This window comes from Lepus europaeus, chromosome 1, assembly GCF_033115175.1.
Source record: "Lepus europaeus isolate LE1 chromosome 1, mLepTim1.pri, whole genome shotgun sequence".
NCBI lineage: Eukaryota > Metazoa > Chordata > Mammalia > Lagomorpha > Leporidae > Lepus > Lepus europaeus.
This window is the reverse complement of record NC_084827.1, coordinates 177,033,625-177,053,113: the sequence shown is the minus strand read 5'-3', so window position 1 is coordinate 177,053,113 and position 19,489 is coordinate 177,033,625. Positions and strand designations below refer to the sequence as shown.

At 55.2% G+C, this 19,489-nt stretch overlaps 1 protein-coding gene across 4 annotated transcripts in view; it reads right to left on the bottom strand.

Moving 5' to 3' along the window:
- Window positions 1-18,365, bottom strand: part of EIF4E2 (eukaryotic translation initiation factor 4E family member 2) — a 28,587-nt gene extending 10,222 nt beyond the window's left edge. For 3 of the 4 annotated variants that reach the window (XM_062193469.1, XM_062193477.1, XM_062193457.1), the window contains exons 1-6: window positions 18,268-18,365; window positions 12,916-13,030; window positions 10,385-10,519; window positions 7,981-8,085; window positions 4,010-4,162; window positions 3,786-3,922 (exon numbers count right to left, since the gene is read on the bottom strand). In XM_062193469.1, coding sequence (XP_062049453.1) covers window positions 3,786-3,922; window positions 4,010-4,162; window positions 7,981-8,085; window positions 10,385-10,519; window positions 12,916-13,030; window positions 18,268-18,287 — 665 coding nt within the window. In that variant the 5' untranslated portion in view covers window positions 18,288-18,365. Of the gene's footprint in view, window positions 1-1,902; window positions 2,162-3,785; window positions 3,923-4,009; window positions 4,163-7,980; window positions 8,086-10,384; window positions 10,520-12,915; window positions 13,031-18,267 lie in introns of those variants that run through there. The other variant, XM_062193464.1, reaches the window with a different exon arrangement.
- Window positions 18,366-19,489: the final 1,124 nt, after the last annotated feature.

Genomic DNA, 19,489 nt, shown 5'->3' with positions numbered 1-19,489 from the left:
CCACAGCCACTATGGGAAGCTGGCTCTGTCACCCTCCTCTCCACTCCGGGCCAGAAACACACAGGGAGTCCAGGGGACCATCCCCAGAGGAGCTCTTGACACGAGGCAGTGCTGTTTTATACGGCTCTGAGCCCAGCTTTGTCCTGGTGGCCTTCTGTCTCTGGCTGCGCCCTGAAACTTCCCGTCAGAGCAGGCTGCGACCAAGCACCTGATGCCTACAAGGCCCAGGCCTTTGAAAGCACAGCCACAAAGTGGCCTCACTGGAAGCGGCCATGACCTAGGCACAAACCCAGTTTAACCATTTTCTCATGTCTCGGGAGTGAACTGTGGGCGGTTAAGGCAGGCAGAAGCCTGCTGTGGCACAGCAGCTCAAGGCCCCCTTCCGTGGGACATGAGGGTCCCACAGCTCACCTAGGCATACCCCAGGAAAAGGCCACCAGCAGTGTGACTGGAGGAGGGCTAGAAATCCAACAGGCAAAGGGGGACATTGGAAACTGGACCAAAACCCAGCAGCTGGAGTCAGAGGTGCTTGACCCGACTGAGAACCAAGGCCACTCCTCCAAGTTCTCGCCACTGGCAGCAGCTCCAAGTCCAGAGCACTGGGGGAGCGCAAATACAGCCGTTCCCCCTTCACTGTCCCTGGGAGTCCCGAGTCCCAGCCGCTGACGTGCCCTGGGACTGTGGAAGAGCCACGAGGAGCCGTTCTGACCGTGGCTCTCATGTGGCAAGGGTCAGGGGCCTCAAAGTCAGCTGGTGCTTCCCCTCCCTCTGCAGGGTGACATCAAGCTCACCCCTTGGAGCAGTTACAATACGGCTGAACTCAAGGTCAATGCGTGGAACGTGACACTGGAAGGCAGAGGCGGAATGGGCCAGAGAAGGCAATTTTGACAAATAGTCAACACAGAGACGGGGCCTTTCCGGAGTCCTACCAATCTCCCATCTTCTCAGCACTTCAACCAGCCTGTTGTATAGGAAGCAGAGACAATGACTAAAACACGCCAGAGTGCTGAGCACAGGGCACTAGCCGCAGCGAGTGTCCTGTGGGACCCCCTGCCAGGAGCAGGGGTGTCAGGTGTGCAACTACCACTCCGGGAAAGGCACCCTTACACCCTCAGCCACTGTCCCAGAGCCTCCAGGCAGCGACCCAGCTCTGCAGAAACGATCACCGTCTTGTTTGGGGGTGACTCCCCAGAAAGCCTCAAGGAAGACCAGGCCGGCGGAAATCCATGCAGGCTACAGGCTGAGCGGCAGCGCGTGTGAGCCAAAGCCAGGAGCGCACGCGGGCTGCCGGGACTGGAGGAAAACACCGCCCTGCCCCAGATCCGGATGTGCTGGGGCAGAGAAGGGCTAACCCTCTGCGATCGTGCAGGCAGGGTTAGCTCAAAGAGGAAGATGACCCAGCTCTGAAGGGAAGCAGGAGGGAAAAGGCTGGCCAAGAGCTGGTGGCTCAGGCAGCATTGGCACCAGTGAGAAAAGCCCATTAGCACCAAGCCAGAAGCTATACACGCACAGCCACACAGACAGAAGCAGGCCTTTGCGTCCAAGCAAGACTTCTCTGAAGTAAAGGCAAACGCAAGCCAGCGAAGCAGAGGCCGAAGATCCCCCTTTCCGACCTTAACAGACTTTCGGGCTGAATCCACTAGAACTCACTCTGTTCTGGTCACCGGCGGACTTCATCAGAACAATCCGAAAATGGGGCCTTATTCTGAGAGCTAGATGTCACCTCATTACGCCAGACCTCAGCGGTCCTGGACCAACACACCCCACGGCACGATACAATGGGCCTGCGGACTCCCAGGATGCCTTCCACGGAGAAGTCTGGGCCTTCCTTTACTATGGCGGCAGGCAGTGCGAGAGGCCACATCTTCAATGCACCATAAAGAGCAAGAGCGTGAGACAAGCTAGTTTAGCACCATTTATTAAGTGATCTCAGCTGGTGTCGTAGCTGCTCCGTGTCAGCCTGTTCTTAAAACATAAAATGCTCTTCCAATTCCTCTTGTCCAGGACAGAAGGATCTTCCAGGTAGCAGGCCAACAGAACAAGAGACTCCGATGATGCCAGCTTCAATGACGGTGCCATCCAGAGAGGTCATGGCACGTTCAACCGCGGCTTCCAGAGGTTTTGAAAAAGGAGTCTTTGGGGGCCCAGCCTGCCTGGCATTCTAGTGGAAGTGCAAAAGGTTGGCTCATTTGGAGGGGAAAGAGAGGGAGATGCAAGGGGAAGTGACATCTGGTCTCAAGGAGGGTGGTCTGGCCCCTACAGCTACGGGCTGGAGCACCAGAGGCGGGCCTCTGACAAGCAGCGAGAAGAGACCAGTCTCTAGCAGACTGGGCCCTAGTCCACAGCTCTCCTTATCCTGGAAGGACTTGCACACAGGTTTCTACAAGTCAGGACAAACTGCTTTGGGGTATTAGAAAGGGAGAACAGAGGAGAGGGGAGAGTTCATGACAAATTCAGCTTTCCCTTTCCTATCCAGGCGAAAAGTGGGCTCTGGGGGGAAGGCAATTTTTGAGGACCTTGAAAATAGAGTCCTAGAAAAAAGTACCAATCTCTCCAGCCTGGACTGAACCTGGCTGGAGGGCAGACAACTACTTCCACCCAGAACACAGAGTAAGACGTCTTTACTACAGAAAAACAGCAGACACAGGACTGCTAAGGCAAGCACCAGGGCCACGCTGGCTCGTAACTCTCGGGGGCTCCGGTGAGTCACTCCCAGCCACTGCATTAGGGACCAACGCTCGTGGCAGTGTGCCCAGTTAAAGCTGACGCTTGGCTAGTCTGAGCCAGCTCCACCCCCACACTACCTGCGAAGGCACGGGAAGAGATTCACAGGGTCTGTGCTACTGCAGATCAAGAGCACTGGGCACTCCACTCGTCCCTGCTAAGATCGGGATGATGATGGTGGCGACGACGACAGTAACACCTGGCCTGTAAGACCACTCCCCATCTGAGGACCCTCAGGTACACACTCCGTCAGCCTCACAACAGCCTTGGAAGGTAACTATTACTGTGCCCATTTTACAGCTGGGGGAACTGAAGCCGAGTTGCAGAGAGACTTGCCAAAGGCACAGCTGCTCGGGGGCCACGGGAGAGAACGAAGTGCCCTGACTACGAGCCAGCTCCCTCTCCTCCAGCTTTCAGCCACGCCCCACAACTGTTCCCTAAGACCCGGCTCACTTCTGACCCTCAGCCACGGAAGGAGAAGCCTGGCCACTGATTCCCTAAGGACAGAGAGCTCCATTCCCCTGGGGCCTGGGGCCACGGCAGAGCAACCCTTCCCCGCAGCCTTCACGCTGCCCTTTGACCCTTGCTTCCTCGGACTTCAGCTGCACACAGCAGGGAATGGAGTCGTCATTCTTGGGATGAAGTCAGTTTCCCAGGAAAAGAAAACAGACGGAAGCTAACAGGTTAAAAGACATGCAGAAGTGGAGTGAGGGGTGGGCGGGGAAGAGGACTTTCGTTCAGTGAAATTGTCTTAAACAGCCAGAAAGAGAAGCGCTGTCTTTCATTTTAGGATACTGTTAGTATAGGAAAGACGAGACAGCCTGCAGAAACAAAGCAAGCCCAGCCAGTGCAACTGGGTTTCTGCTGAAGGACTCTCTCTGCTCCACAGCACCTGCAGGTTAGGTGGACAGGGAGCCTCGCCGGCCAGAAGCCTGGGGGAGCCTGGTCTGTCCCTTCTCCACAAGCCAGTCTCCTGCACAACCACATGCCTCTGGGCCCAACTACAGAGCTACCTGGGCTAAGCTCAGGGACCTGGGCCCCCCAACCCCCCCAACACGTACTTGATGCTGTCGGTGTGAGTTTTGTATTCCATAATGGTGTTGGGAGGTAGGTTAAGCACTCGCCGAAGCGTGTCCCGGATGCGGGCGGTAGTGGCTTGGTCGCTGGCAGTCTTATTCCATATTGAAATGATGTCCTCCTATGGGAAGGATGGGAGGATCATCACACCAAACCAGGGGTGGTGAGGAGAAAAAAGGTGTCACAGGAGCCCGACACGGGGGCTTACCTGGAAGCGGACAGAGACCACGGCCCCACAGATCTCCTCCCCCACCATGAACTGTTCCCCCAGCATGGCCAGGATGAGATTCTCCCAGCAACGGGAGGCCAGGCCCTTCCGCAGCCGAATAATCCACTTGCCACCATTTTTATTTGCGTCATCCTGAAAAAGACAGAACGTGTTAGGGTTAAACTATGGCTTCACAGTTTTCTTTTACAGTAAAAAGCCAAGAATCCCTAGAAAACCAAGACGTGTTGTCATTTTTCAATTCTCAACTTCATAAGAGAAAAACAGTGGTAGGACTAGAGAGAAGGAACGGGGAAAAAACCAAACAATGTGAGTGTACTCCAAAAGGTTCATGGAAAATGGAATAAAAACTGAAAGTTTGGGGCCGGCACTGTGACACAGTGGGTTAATGCCCTGGCCTTGAGCACCGGCATCCCATATGGGTGCCGATTCAAGATCCGGCTGCTCCATTTCCGATCCAGCTCTCTGCTGTGGCCTGGGAAAGCAGTGGAAGATGGCCCAAGTCCTTGGGCCCCTGCACCTCTGTGGGAGACCTGGAAGAAGATCCTGGCTCCTGGCTTCGGATCAGCATAGCTGCAGCCACTGTGGCCAATTGGGGAGTGAACCAGCAGATGGAAGACCTCTCTCTCTGCCTCTCCTCTCTCTGTGTAACTCTGACTTTCAAATAAATAAATAAATCTTTAAAAAAAGAGGAGTCCTCAAAAAGCTCACGGAGGGCCGGCACTGGGGTGCAGGGAGTTCAGTCACTGCCAGCAGTGCAGGACCCATGACTCAGACCCCATTTCCGAGTGCAGGGCTTGAGTCCCAGCTGCTATGCTTTTAATCCAGCTTCCTGCTACTGTATCTGGGAAGGCGCTAGAGAATGGCCCAAGTACTTGTGCCCTTGCTGTCCTTGGTGGGGACCCTGGTGGAATTCCTGGCCCTGGCTTTGGCTTTGCCCAGCTCTGACAGCTGCAACCATCTGGGGACTGAACCAGTGGATAGAAGATCTCTTCCCTTTCTCTCTCTCTCAAATAAATAAATCTTTTTTTAAAAAAAAATTTCACAGGGGCTGGCGCTGTGGCTCAGTAGGTTAATCCTCCGCCTGGGGCGCCGGCATCCCATATGGGCGCTGGGTTCTAGTCCTGGTCGCTCCTCTTCCAGTCCAGCTCTCTGCTGTGGCCCAGGAGGGCAGTGGAGGACGGCCCAAGTGCTTGGGCCCTGCACCCGCATGGGAGACCAGGAGGAAGCACCTGGCTCCTGGCTTCAGATTGGCGCAGTGCCAGCTGTGGCGGCCATTTGGGGGGTAAACCTATGGAAGGAAGACCTTTCTCTCTGTCTATAACTCTACTTGTCAAAAAAAAAAAAAAAAAAAAAAACTTCACAGACAATGCATATTATGAAGACAGCAAGCATGGAGGTTAAAATGTTTTGGACAAGGGAATGGCACTCTGACAGCTGCAACCATTTGGGGACTGAACCAGGGGATGGAAGATCTCTTCCTTCCTCTCTCTCAAATAAATGCATCTTTTTTTAAAAAAAAAACTTCAGAGGCTGGCACTGTGGCTCAGTAGGTTAATCCTCCGCCTGCGGCACCGGCATCCCATATGGGCAAGACCTGTCTGCTCCACGTCCAATCCAGCTCCCTGCTAATGGGCCTGGGAAAGCAGTGAAGATGACCCAAGTGCTTGGGCTCCTGCACACAAGTGGGAGACCTGGAGGAAGCTCCCAGCTTTAAAAAAAAAATCTTCCATCAGTTGGTGCATACCCTAAATTGCTGCAATAGCTGAAGCTGGGCCAGGCTGGACCCAGGGTTCAGAACTCCATCTGGTTCTACCACAAGGGTGGCAGGGGCTCAAGTAACTGGGCCGTCCACTGCTGCCTCCCCAGATGCAACAACAGGGAGCTGGACTGGAAGTGGAGTAGCCAGGACTTGAACTGGCACTCCAACAGGGAATGCTGGCATTGCAAGTGGCAGCTTAACCCACTGCTACATTGTTGACTCCCAAACTTATCTTTTTTATTTATTTATTTATTTTTGACAGGCGGAGTGGACAGTGAGAGAGAGACAGAGAGAAAGGTCTTCCTTTGCCGTTGGTTCACCCTCCAATGGCCGCTGCGGCTGGCGCGTTGCGGCCAGCGCACTGCGCTGATCCGATGGCAGGAGCCAGGTGCTTCTCCTGGTCTCCCATGGGGTGCAGGGTCCAAGCACTTGGGCCATCCTCCACTGCACTCCCAGGCCACAGCAGAGAGCTGGCCTGGAAGAGGGGCAACCGGGATAGAATCCAGCGCCCCTACTGGGACTAGAACCCGGTGTGCCGGCGCCGCTAGGCGGAGGATTAGCCTAGTGAGCCGCAGCGCTGGCCAAAACTTATCTTTTTTTAAAAAATGTTTATTTTCATCTATTGAAAGGCAAGGCAACAGGGGCTGGCACCGTGGCGTAGGTTAATCCTCCGCCTCCGGTGCTGGCATCCCCTATGGGCACTGGTTCTAGTCCCAGCTGCTCCTCTTCTGATCCAGCTCTCTGCTGTGGCCTGGGAAAGCAGTAGAGGATGGCCCAAGTCCTTGGGCCCCTGCATCCATGTGGGAGACCTGGAAGAAGATCCTGGTTCCTGGCTTCGGATTGGCCTAGCTCCAGCTATTGTGGCCATTTGGGGAGTGAACCAGCAAATGAAAGACCTTTCTCTCTGCCTCTCCCTCTCTAAAAAAAAAAAAAAAAAAAAGAAAGGAAAAAGAAAGAAAGAAGGAAAGAAAAAAGCGACAGACAGAGCTTCCATCTGTGGTCATTTCCCAAATGGCAGCAATAGCCATGGACAGGCCAGGCTGGAGCCAGTTCAGCTCTCCCACGTGGGTGGCAGGGGCCCGCACCTACGCCATCACCTGCTGTCTCCCAGGATGCATCAGCAGGAAGCTAGTTTGGAAGCGCAGCAGCCAGAACCAGCACTCAATACGGGATGTGAGCATCCCAAGGGGTGACAACCCACTGCACCACAACGCCTGCCCCGCAAACTTTTAATTCCATTTTTCCATGAACTTTTTGAAGTACTCTCTTGTAAGCCATTACAAAAAGAGGCTCAACAGACCCTTTAAGGAACTTTTCACAGGAACTATTTTAGTAATCAAAATGAATTGACACCAGATTCCAAACAAATCATTTATTACTTCACTTGCTCCAAGTTTACTGAGGGTCACTGTGTACCAAGCACAGAGACAGGAAGCCCCGATCTCTACACAGATGCCGTGTAGCAGGGGCAACAGACAAGAAAGTTTCTGCTACACAGCACGACGAATGTTGCTGTTGACAGAGGCACAGTGCGCTCCGGAGGACTAGGACAGCTGGCGCCACCCGAGGAAACAGCCAGCTGAGCCAGGGAAGCAGGGGACGGGGACAGTGGGCACTGGAGAGCACCCCTGTGCACCGTGACGTGAGGCAGGGAGAGGCCAACGGCAGGCTCTCTGCCCTTGGAGATGACGGACGATAAAGCTTAAAAGGTAAACTCGGGGTAGGGTCCTGGGAGCAGTGAACTGCGCACGACTGCAGTGGGACTGGGGGCGGTGGGCGCTGCCTTCTGGAACAACGCCCTGGCATCAGAAGAGAAGATGCCTCCCACCAGAGCAGGCCACAGGTGCTCTACGGAGGTCACTGAGCTCAGCTCCAGGATTCCAGGGCCACGGTTAAGCTTTAATCACACGTACACTAAGTAAAAATACTACGCACAAACAAATGAGTTTAATGGGAACAAGGGTAATTTTTAAAAATTCCACAATGTTAATAACACCATTTTAGAGATGCAGCAATTGTTGCAAACCTCCCCGTACCAACCCACAGATAAGCAATGGCACCTGTGCAGGCTCCAAGGATTCAGCTAACCGTCATGCAGCTTTGGGAAAAGACCTGAAGATACTTTGGCAGGGGAAAAACAAAGGAAAAATAAACTTGCTCAGAAAAGCAGGGCAAGGCCTGCAGTCCTCACCTCCCACATGGGTTTAATTCCTTCTTTGAAGAGATGGAAGTCGCTGTGGCCCGTCAGGTCCCCGGGTCGCACCATGTGGCTGTAGAACCTCCAGAACTGCTCCACCTGCAGAGAGGACCCCAGAGAACAAGAGATGTATCTTCTCTTTCTCTGACTGTATCCCAGGCTGCAGGTTTATTTCACAACAGGACCAGGAAGACACTCTGCCTCTGGTTCTTTTCAAAGGATACACTTTCATCTGGGGCCTGTGCAGAAAGGAAGGCACACTGGAGGGAAAGCTAGCAGCTAGCTGCATGTGTAAAAACCAAAACATGGGCAACGGAAGAATTAACTCCTTGGGTGAGACACGGGGCCTCGGCGGCCTGCATTCTTCCACTGCAGCTGCAGGAGACGCCTCACACGTAGCAAGAGGGCCAGTTTAAGGCCCAGCGGACAGCCCTGCGCACGGTCAGGCCTCAGCCTGAACGCATCTTTTCAGAACCAAATCGCTAAATTTGAAGGGCAGAGTGACAGAGATTTCTGTTGAAAGTCCTACCTGAAATCAAATACATGTTTGTAGTCCAGGAAGGAGGTCAGAGGTCAGAAACTATCTCAACTACGATTTTTCATTTATCACTGAAAAGGCAGCTTCAGGCCTTGATCCGGCCCACGGAATCCAGCACCAGAGTAGATGAGACTTGGTAGCCCCTCCTAGTCCAGTCTGTTTCAGGGTACTGCTTGCTTAGTCATGCTGGCTTCAAGAATGTCAAACTGTTGTCAAAGCTCAGAACGAAGAACCACTGGGAAATACTACTTTGTATTGACAACACATTTCACGATGTAATTATTTCTCTGTGGGCAATTTAATATAATGAGCTATTTCCTAATGCGCTTAATAACAGGACAGCAGATCTAAGCACTCGGTCCCACGTCCAGTGAGTCCTGAAGAAGTGCTCACCCAGGAAGGTGTTGCTAAGCAATCTCCCAATTTAACACCTGAGCTTAAAGGAAAGAACACAACACCCTCCATGCACCCTCCATGTACAAACTGGGTAAATTCATATAGGGTTTGTTTTTTTTTTTTTTTACAAGAGAGAAATGAGAATGCTGGAAATATTTATATTTATTCTAAAATAATTTAACAGGATTCTTCATGAAAATGTACTTCTCAGTCCAGTCTCTGCTCTGATTCCTCAAGCGTTTAACCAGTCACTCAGAACACAATGAAAGACTGTCATTTGCCTGTACTACCATTCCCACAGCACAGGAAATACAAATTTGTGTCTTTTTTATTTTTAGTTCACTGTTGTTTAGGCAATTAAAACTTCTGTAATGCATTCCGGAATGTTAGAAGTGTGTATTTCCAAAGTTAGAATTTTCTTCTCATCACCTGTCCAGATTCTTTAATTTCAATCTCAAACCCACCTCCTCCAGGCGGCTCCAGTTCTAAAAATGCTGGTGACATGCCGACTACATTTATTTTTCCACTGATCGAACATCAGATATCCATATTTAACTGGTAATCAGATCGTCTGCTTAATGTGAGACCAACAGCACTACAACGCCAGCTGGACAGAATCTCAGGCCAAGGCGGGGATCTCATCTGGTTGGCCTGAGCGGCCTTCTCACTGGTAAACGCAGGCTTTCTCTGAAATATTACGAACAGCGTGTGCACTGGTGCCTATTTGGTACTCTGGCGCACGGCTGCTGCCCTCTCTGCACCAGTTCACTGCAATGGTTACCGCCTATGCCAGTGCTCTCCTTCAGGATAAAAGCCTCAGTCATTTCCAGAAAGCGACAAATCCTGCACTTGACGCTACCCAGAGAGGGAGTGCACGGCACACAGCAGCACATACAGACCCTGGCCGAACACGCCTGGCGTCAGCTGCGGTCAGCTTCCTGGGACACACAAGTCTCGTCACCCAGGAGGGGGATGAGACAAAGCCTGGGCCGTCTGTGCCGATGGCACCCACAGAAGCAGTGACCGGAGGTTTCGTTTTCTTTTTAAAACACAGGAAAAATTGTGGCCAAAACCCTAATGAGAGGTTCTTAAATACAAAGGAAACTTGTGAACTTTGATTCTGACTTTACCATGCAACTTTACGAAGATGGACACCACATGTAACTACCACAAAATTCTGCGTCCCCCACGACACTCTGCATGTTATAAGGACTCAATAAATACCTACTTAAAAGACCGAAAGATAAAACTGTACTTTTCTGTTATGCCTTTCTGATCAGTACTACCTACTAACTCTGGATGTCACATAAGAAGTCTCGGAGTGAACACATCTGCCGCCGGGGGCTCGGTCAGCGAGTTAAGAAAGCAGCACCTCACACAGGTCACCAAGAGGGCGAACAACCAGCGCGACGGGCACGGGCCGAGCGGACTGCCCAGGCACACCCTGGCCCACTAGGTACTCACAGAGGCAAAGGTGCCGATCTGTTTGATGTTCTGTTCGTAGCTCTGTGAGCTGGTGGGACGGCCCGGAGTCCTCCTGGAGTACCAGAACGTGTAGTTGTATTGCAGGGGGTGCTCTGCCGGTCCAGGGACAACAGCCTAGGGAGCAAAGGTCCGTCAGCCCTGGTGTCTGTCACATGCTCTGAGAGTCAGGGACTTCACAGTGCACCCTCACCACCTCCACAGCAGAGAGAGGACCACACACCAACCACAGCACACACCCACGCGCCTACTTACACAGTGAGTTCCCGCCCTACACCCCCGCACTGCTGCTGTGGCTTCTGTAACTTTCGACCTCATCTCACAGGTATCTGCTTGCATCTTGTCTTAACATACGTCCAGTCCGAGCACCGCTTCCTCTGACGCTCTTTATCCCTTATTAGCGGCAAGCTGCTCTACCTGTTAGTACCTCACCTGTTGCTTTTTTTTAGGTTTATTTATTTGAAAGACAGAGTTAGGAGGAGGGAGGGAGGAAGGGGGGGGGGGGAGATCTTCCACCCACTGATTCACTCCCAAATGGCTACAACAGCCAGGACTGAGCCAGGCTGAAGCCAGAAGCCAGCAGTTTCTTCCAGGTCTCCCAGGTGGGTGCAGGGGCCTAGGCACTGGGGCCATCCTCTGCTGCTTTCCCCGGCGCATTAGCAGGGAGCTGGGTTGGAAGTGGGGCTGGGACGTACCGGAGCAGTGGTGCTGCAGGCAGGGGCTTTAAGACGCCACGCCACAGCGTTGACCCCTTTATCTCAGCTTCTTACTTGCGAAATGAGGGAAACCACCAGCACTCCACAGGGCCGCTGGCAGGACAGCAGAGGCCTAGCTCAGAGCCCAGCATCGAGGAGGAGCTCAGTCAAGTGTCAGCCACTACTGGAAACGCGCATAGCGAATCTTAGTGAAGAATGGGATGGGCGAGGGAGTAGGAGATGGGATGGTTTGTGGGTGAGAGGGTGGTTATGGGGGGGAAGAACCGCTACTATAATCCGAAAGTCGTACTTTCAAAATTTATATTTACTAAATAAAAGTTTTCTATTAAAAATTTTTTTTGAAATCCAAAAAAAAAAAAAGAAGACAGCAATGCTCATATCCAACGTGAGCCCTGGGGTGGGTGTTTATCCTGGCAGTTCAGATGATTACAACCCACACCCAGGTGCCTGGGGTTGAGACGCAGCTCCTGACTGCGGTTCCTGCTCACGCAGACCCTGGGAAGCGCCAGTGAAGGCCCAAGGGACTGGGCTCCCGCCACGCAGTTAGGAGCCCTGGCCCGAGTTCCTAGCTGCTGGCACCACTCCAGGCAAGTCTCAGCGGCTCTAGGCACTTGAGGAGTGAATTAGTCTGCCCCTCTCTCCCTAAAAAACAAAACAAAAAGGGCAAAAGTAAATAACTAAATGAACGCAAGTTCCGGGGCCACTGTTGTGGCACAGCAGGTGAGGCCGCTGCCTGCAGTGCCGGTATCCCATATGGATGCCGACTCAAGTCCCGGCTGCTCCACTTCCAATCCAGCTCCCTGCTAAGGTGCTTGGGAAAGTGGCAGAGGATGGCCCAAGTGTTTGGGTCCCTGAGCCCATGCGGGAGACCTGGAGGAAGCTCCTGCACTGCGGCCATTTGGGAAGGGAACCCGCAGATGGAAGAGCTCTCTCTGACTCTCCCTCTTTCTGTAACTCTGCCTTTAAAATAAATAATAAAAATAAATCTTTTTTAAAAAAACATGCGGCCCAGCACCGTGGCACAGTGGGTAAAGCTGCTGCCTGCAGCAGCAGCGTCCCACATGGGTAGTGGTTTGAATCCTGGCTATTCCACTGTTGATCCAGCTCCCTGCTGATGGCCTGAGAAAGTGGCGGAGGATGGCTGAAGTGTTTAGGCCCCTGTACCCACATGGGAGACCCGGAGGAAGCTCCTGGCTCCAGCCTGGCTCAGCCCCGGCTGTTGTCACTATTTGGGGAGTGAACCAGCAGACAGAAGACCTCTCTTCTCCCACCCCTTCTACCCCCATCTCTCTGCGACTTTGCCTTTCAAATAAATACATCTTACTAAAAAGAAACGCAAGTTCCTTGACCCACAGTCTAATTCACATTTGTGCTTTCTCAGCACCTAGCATAAAACGCTATCCCTTGGAGGGAACTCAATAATGCAGAATAAATGAATTAGTGACTATTTTCTATTTCGAGGAAAAAAACGGATCCATCTTTCATTCTCTGCATTTTCTCTTTTGCAAGTGAATTTCAACACAGACCATCACTGACTGCAGGAGTCAAACTTTCACGGGCTGTGCAGGACCATGACGCAGCGAACAGCCTTGTGAACTCCCAGGCCAGGAGAAGGCGACACCTCAAGACCCTGTGTCAACCAAGAAACCCTAACCCCAACATGAGCCCCCGTGACTCCACAATCCTTTCATGAGAACAAAAGCAGGTGCCCCAATACAGAGTGCTACTAAGTTCACCTGCCCCCTTCCAGACAGAGCCTGCAGCCCGCCGGAAGCCGCGTCTGGCGGCGTCACCCACCTTCCTCTTGCCGCTGCCCTGGCTCTTCTCGCGCTCGGCTTTTTCCTTCTCACCATCTTTCTGTGTGCTGTTTTCTTCATTTTGATCGTGGTCCCCGCTGTCATCGTCTTTCAGGCTGAAGGGAAAGCAAACACCGCCGTTCACAACCAGGCTGACTCCTGCTTCCCTACCACGCCAGAGCCCTGTGAGAGGGACAAGGGAGTGTGCAGGCAAACCAGGACGATGACACAAGCATGAGCTGCCTGCCGCGACCTTGGGACCCTCAGGAGGCGCGCTCTGCGTTCTGACCAGCCACAGAGAGCGCTTACAGGGAGTAAGGGAAACGGTTCTAGGAGCTGCTTTCTACACCAGCAATGAGCAGAATGTCTGACTGCACCACTGCTTTGGCATTGCAGACGGAAGCTGAAAACTTCCCATCGACGGCCGCCTCTCCCCCCATCCCTCCGCACGGTCACCGCGCAGGTTCAGGCCTCTTGTCCTCTGTGGATGCCCTCACCCCAGTCTTCGCTCCCTCTGTCCTCTGTCGTCACCAGCACCAGCACCGTCCTCCTGAGCGCACATCTGGCTAACCTCTGTCCTTACAACTCTCAGCTGCCTCTCACCCCTGGTGCCTGCCCTTCAGGACAGAGGTAAGGAAACCGAGTGTTGTGGCTGACACTCCCAGCCCTGCAGCCTGCACTCCGCACGGTGCCGTCCGCACACACGCCCCCTCAGCCACTCCGCACGGTGCCGTCCGCACAGACACCCCCTCAGCCACTCCGCACGGTGCCGTCCGCACACACGCCCCCTCAGCCACTCCGCACGGTGCCGTCCGCACACACGCCCCCTCAGCCTGAAGGCCAGTGCGCTCGCTCCACTAGATGGAGGGTTCCGAGCGGCAGTGGCTCACTTCATCCAGGGTGACCAACACGTAAGGGCCAGAAGATGTGGCCCTAACACATAGCACAAGAAGATGCCGAGTGAGGGTCAGATTAAAGGGAAAAATAAATGCCTGAAACAGCAAGTCCGAGTGTTCTTGCTTCAGAAGCACGGAGTCCGACCTACTTTCGGGCCACCTCTCAGGAGTGGTGAAGCCAAGACTTGCAGGCACACCTTAAATGCACCAGATCCAGAGAAAATGTAAGGAAGGTGCGGCGACAGAGCAGGAAGAATGTCGTTTATTCCCGAGCTGGACCTCTAACTCGTCGTGGGTCCTATTCCAAATCCTCTTTTGGACGCGTGATTATATACACAGACAAATGGGATTAGGCAATTCTCAAGAAAGAGACCAGAAATGCCCCACTTATAACTTAGATACATGCAACACAGACACAGAAACACGCTGTGGAATAGTTTCTATTTGCGGTTTGGTTTTTGCCCATGGATCTCAAGCACTAGCACCTATGAAGCACCCATGCCACATCATCAGAGTGCCTGGGTCCAAGCCCCCACCCCTCTGCCGAGCCACATTCCCGCTAACGGGCACCTAGCAAGGCAGCAGGTGACACCACCAGTACTTGGGTCCCTGCTCCCCACATGGGAGACCTGACGGAGTTCTAGGCTCTGGTTCAGCCTGTGCCAGGTCTGGCTGCTTCCGGTATCTGGGGGAGTGAACCAGCAGACGGACGATCCCTCCTGCCTGCCCCCATGCTGCTCTAAATGAATGAAGATTTAGGAAAACATTAGAATGGATGAGACAGACATGTGTTTGGGCACCCGCTCTGCCCATGTTAGTCTTTGCTATGGACACACGCAGGTGACCCCGCCCCATTTCCACCTGGGGCGAGACGCGGCTAGGAAGGTTACCAGACTAAAGGGCATTCCCGTCTGGCCGATAACCTATGTCAGGGCCTTGCTAAAAAGAACACGAGTAGATCCCTAGCTCGGCATTTCATCTGCAAGGAAGGGTGACAGACTCAGGAGTGGAGCAGCCAGAGGGACCCCATTCAGGAAGAGCCATGAGGGAATCAGACAAGGAGCAAAAGCAGAGAAAGCCAGCACGATGCACCGAGGAAGGGAGAGGGGAGTTTGATTGTGTGGCTATTGCTACCATCGCTCTGGCCCAGGTCAGCCTCCCTGGGCTTCTGGGAGACCATTCTCTGCACTCACATAGGCCCTCTCTCTTCAGTAAACTTAGGAGTTGGTTTGGTTTCCTCTTCAAAAGAGAGTCCGCCCACAGAGAGTTACACAGAGTAAAAACGACCAGTATCTACCAAGTGCACGTCCCCAGGGACCCGGGTGAGCAGACCCAGGTGTGCCTCAGCCGCGGGCAGCCCTGCTCTGCCCCATCCTCTCAACTTCACCTCCTGCCTGGTCCCAGGAGCCCTCGTAGTCCAGCTGCATCAACGCACTCGCAGTCCCCCAAACTCACCCCTCCATGTTCATCATGCGGTCTCTCCAAGAAGCCCTTCTCCCTCTAGTTCCCTTGGCCTTCAGCACACAAACTGAGGCCATCTCTTTTGAACACTTCCGAAGGTCTCCCAGGTTAGGCTGAGTCAGGCTCGCCTCTTCTGAACGTCCCACAGCAACGTTTGCCCTTGTCCTGGCTGCCCGGTCACGGCGGTCACGGCGGTCACGGCCAGTCTGCAGGCCGGCCACGTTTAAAGCAGACACCTGACAGAGCAGGTGGGCGTCCCAGGGAAGAACTGAGAGCGCTGTCTGCTTCAGGCTGGAGTCTGAGGACCCTGGGTGCCGCCCACTTCCCCCTTCATCTTCCCACGGTCAGTTCTGTGCCAAGAACATCTCGTGCGCCTTTCTACTGCTCAGGCCCAAGATGGCTCCCAAGGCTCTTCCTTAGGGCACACCCCAGGGACGCCACCACGGCTTCTCTTGTCTCCTCCTCCAGATCTCAGCTGAACAGGGGCTCCCATTTTTTCTAGCCCCAGGAAAAGCATACAAGCTCCTCTCTTGTTCGTGGTTCTGCTACTAATCACTATCAGGAAACAGGGAAAGAGTAATACAAAATACTGTCAGTGGGACCAGCAGGTGAAGCTGCCGCCTGCAGCGCCAGCATTCCATATGGGTGCTGGTTCCTGCTAATGCTCCCGGGAGAGCAGCAGAGAATGGTCCAAGTGCTTGGGCCCCTGCACCCACGCGGGAGACCTGGAAGAAGCTCCTGGCTCCTGGTTTTGGATTAGCCCAGCTCCGGCCATTGCAGCCATTGCTCCGTGCACCGGTTAATGAGCCATTGGATGGAAGATTCTGTCTCTCCCTCTTTTTCTCTAACTCCGCCTTTCAAATAAATAAATAAATCTTTAAAAGAGGAAAAAAAGAAAAGAAAATACTGTCAGAGAAGAAACAATGTAACTGTGACCCCTGGGCCACCTTCTGCCACCGTAGACAAGGGCCCGTGGACTTCACGCAGGGCTTCCATTTCTCCAGGGTGGAGCTAACCAACCACTCTGCCCTCTGAGCTCACACTTGAGGCCAGTCTTTCACAACCTGCTTTCAGCAGTGACTCTTCCCAGCTAGAAGCTGGATTTAAGCCAAAATACAACCCAGGCTGAAAAGTCAGCGCTCCGTAGACTCAGGCGGGCAGTTGGCATCTCTGAGGCTGTCCAGACCGAGGGGCACCGTAGCTAGCTCACCGAGCTGCTGCCCAGATACCTCCTCACACTCCCAGCAAGACTGACTCCTTGCGGGCAGGAACTTGATCTAACGCATCTTTCTATCTCTAGCATCAGACAGAGGATTAAACGAACATCTGCTTAATGAATGGATCTCTAGAATCAAAGCAGTGAGTGCCTAATTAAGTGGTTCCCACAGGGTTGGCCGAAGGCTGATGAGGACTGCAAGGCCAATGACACCACACAGGGACAAAATCCAGTCTGGCCTTGAGAAAACCGAGATGCGACCACCAAGTTTCTTACAGACAGGAATGCGTGCCTCTGAAGCACCTTGGGGTCTGCATGCAGTGGGACCAGGGGCACTGTACGCAGCTCCAGCTCGGGCTTTGAGGCTGGTGACTGGACCACAAGGATACAGGAGAGCTGACCGCACCCAGGCAACAATGGGCCAGACACCAGGGACTCCTCTGTAACAACAGAAACAAAGCCAGAGGAAGGAGGCTGTCTTCAACTGTTACCTTGGAAGGAAAGCAAGCTCCCCCCACCCCTGTAAAGCTTCAGGACAGGTGTTAGAGGATCCTGGCTCCGTGCACCGGCTAATGAGAAGTAATTAAAATGACCCAGGTTAACTTCTGTCGAGAGGGGCCTGAGCCAGGGTTAAGCAAGCCTGGGATGGCCCTTCCTGCTGTCTGGGGCAGCTTACTGTCCACATCTGAAAACAGACGGACCAGATCCCCGGAGCAGAGCTGTCAAAACAGAAACCACCACCTGAAGACGCCCACGGCGGCCGTTACCACCATCTTCCCTGCTAGGGGATCTGAGGGGGACTGAGCGGACGACCCACTCAGTACCCACGGGATCAATTCTGATTTATAAAACAGCGGAAGAAGGGGCCTAAGGGGCCCCACAAACTCCAGCGGGGCAGGCTTCAGACCCAGAGCTTGGTGGCAGCCATCGGGAAGCCAGCAGGGGCAGGGTCATGCAGGAAGGGGCTGGGGCCCAGCAGCGGCATGGAGGAGACAAACTCAAGTGGCACCGCTCTCTGAGCAGGAGCTGCCTACGGTGCTGGAAGCCGGGACCCAAGAAATCCGCCCATCGACTGGGAAAAAAAAATCCATTTCAAACAGCACTGGGCCACAGCCTGAGCGGACAGCAGTTCCCACACGTTCGAGCCTTGCTAAGCGTGACCCGCGCTGATCACCCACCCGCCAGGCCCGGCCGCGGCGTGCGACCAGACGGCTCGGCCACGGGGGAGCCCACGGCCGCGGGTGAGCCTGGGCCGGGAAGCCTGAGCCTTGGCAGACCGAGGCGGATGTTCTAGACTATTCGCTGACAGCTACGAAGGCGAGTTATCTCAAGAGCCCGTCGTCGGAGGGCGTCGTGCAACGCTCCCTGCGCCCCCCAAGCCGCTTTCATGCCGCGGCCAGAACCCGGGGCGCCACGGCCGCCCCCCGTCGGCCCGAGGCTCCACGCGGGTGGGGACGACCCGCCCGAGCCGCAGGGTGTGAGCATGTGTGCGTGAGCGGGGAGAGGCCGCGGGGCCGCCCGAGCCGCCCAGGCCCCCGCACCCACGGCGGCGGGGCGGGGCGCCGGGGAGTCTCCTCCGTCCGGGCCCCGCGGCCCTGGGGGCGTCCGGGCCCCCTGCACCCCCGCGCTCCGCGGCCCCTCCCTCCCCGCCGGCCCAGCCGGGTCCAGCCGCAGCCCGAACCCCGCGGGGAGCTCGGGACCGCCGAGTCCGCGCCGGCCCGGCCCCGGCGGGGGCACGGTTGGGGGAAGGGGCCCCGGGGGACGGCCGCGCGCCACTCACGCGTCGAACTTGTTGTTCATCCTCTCGCCGCCGCTGTCGCCACTGCTTCGCCGAGTGACTTCCGCTCTGCCGGGTCCCTCCGTCTTGGGCCCGGCCACTTCCGGTTGTGCGGGGCGCCGCGGAACGTCGGCGCGCAGGGCCTGGCGGGGGCGGCTATCCGGGGACGCCGGCCCAGCGCGGCTGCGCGGCGGCCGCCCGTGCGCCTGCCCGGAGGCGTGCGGCCCGGCCCGTGGGCGCCGCGGACCGCGGAGTCGCTGCGCGGTCGGAGGCCCGGCGGCGGCCGCTCGGACCCTGCCCGCCCGTGCACCGTCGTGCGCGCTCCTGCAGGTGGCCTGAGACCCGGGAACCGAACCTGCTAAAAAAGGCGGCTGGCGCGCGCCTCTGCTTACGGCGTCCGGCTGTGTGAAGGCGAAGAAGGGTTAGAGCAGGGCCCCGGTTCTCAGAAGGGGAAGCTGAGACCTGCGCTCGCCGTAGAACCGCCGGTGCTCAGCAGAGCTGTGGGAGCAAAGGCTCCTTCGCCGCAGCCCGCCGACCGCCGACGGCGCGTTCAGCTGCTGCTCTCCGGCCCAGCCCGCCGGGCGAAGCTGGCAGGGGGTTTGCAGGGACCCGAGATGCACCTGCTGGCATCACCAGCCCCGCTGGGTCCCGGGCCCCAGCTCTGCGCCAGACACCACACACACACACACACACACACACACACACACACACTGGAGGGACAAAATGGACCTGCTGGGGATGGAGCCCCAAGCCAGCGCTGCTGTGCGTGGTGTGCGTGGGGGAGGGCGGATCTCTGGGACACGTGTGTCCTTGCCAGGCCGTCCCGTGACGCCCTCACATGTTTTAGTCCCCTTGACCTGCACCTAGGATCCTGCAGCCTCGGAGGATAGGTGGGGGCTCAGATTCGTGCCAGTGTTCACGGGTGAGGAAACAGGTGCAGGGAGGCTGTGATGGCCCGCGCAGATCGGCCTGGCCGTCGGGTCAGGAAGACCTCAGAGGGTCATCCTGACTTCCTGATAAGCAGGTCCAAAGGAGGGTAACCGATTCCGAAGGCAGAGCCCAGGGGCTTTTTCTGCTCACAGGAAGCCACCTTCCTCTCTCCCTCGTCCTAACCATCGCTGGGAGCCAGGCAGATGCCCTGGCCTTGGAGAAGAGAGGGAAGAAGCCGCTGCTGCTTAAGCCACGGAATCTGCGTGTCTGAGCTTGGGCCAAAGTGGGGCATTCG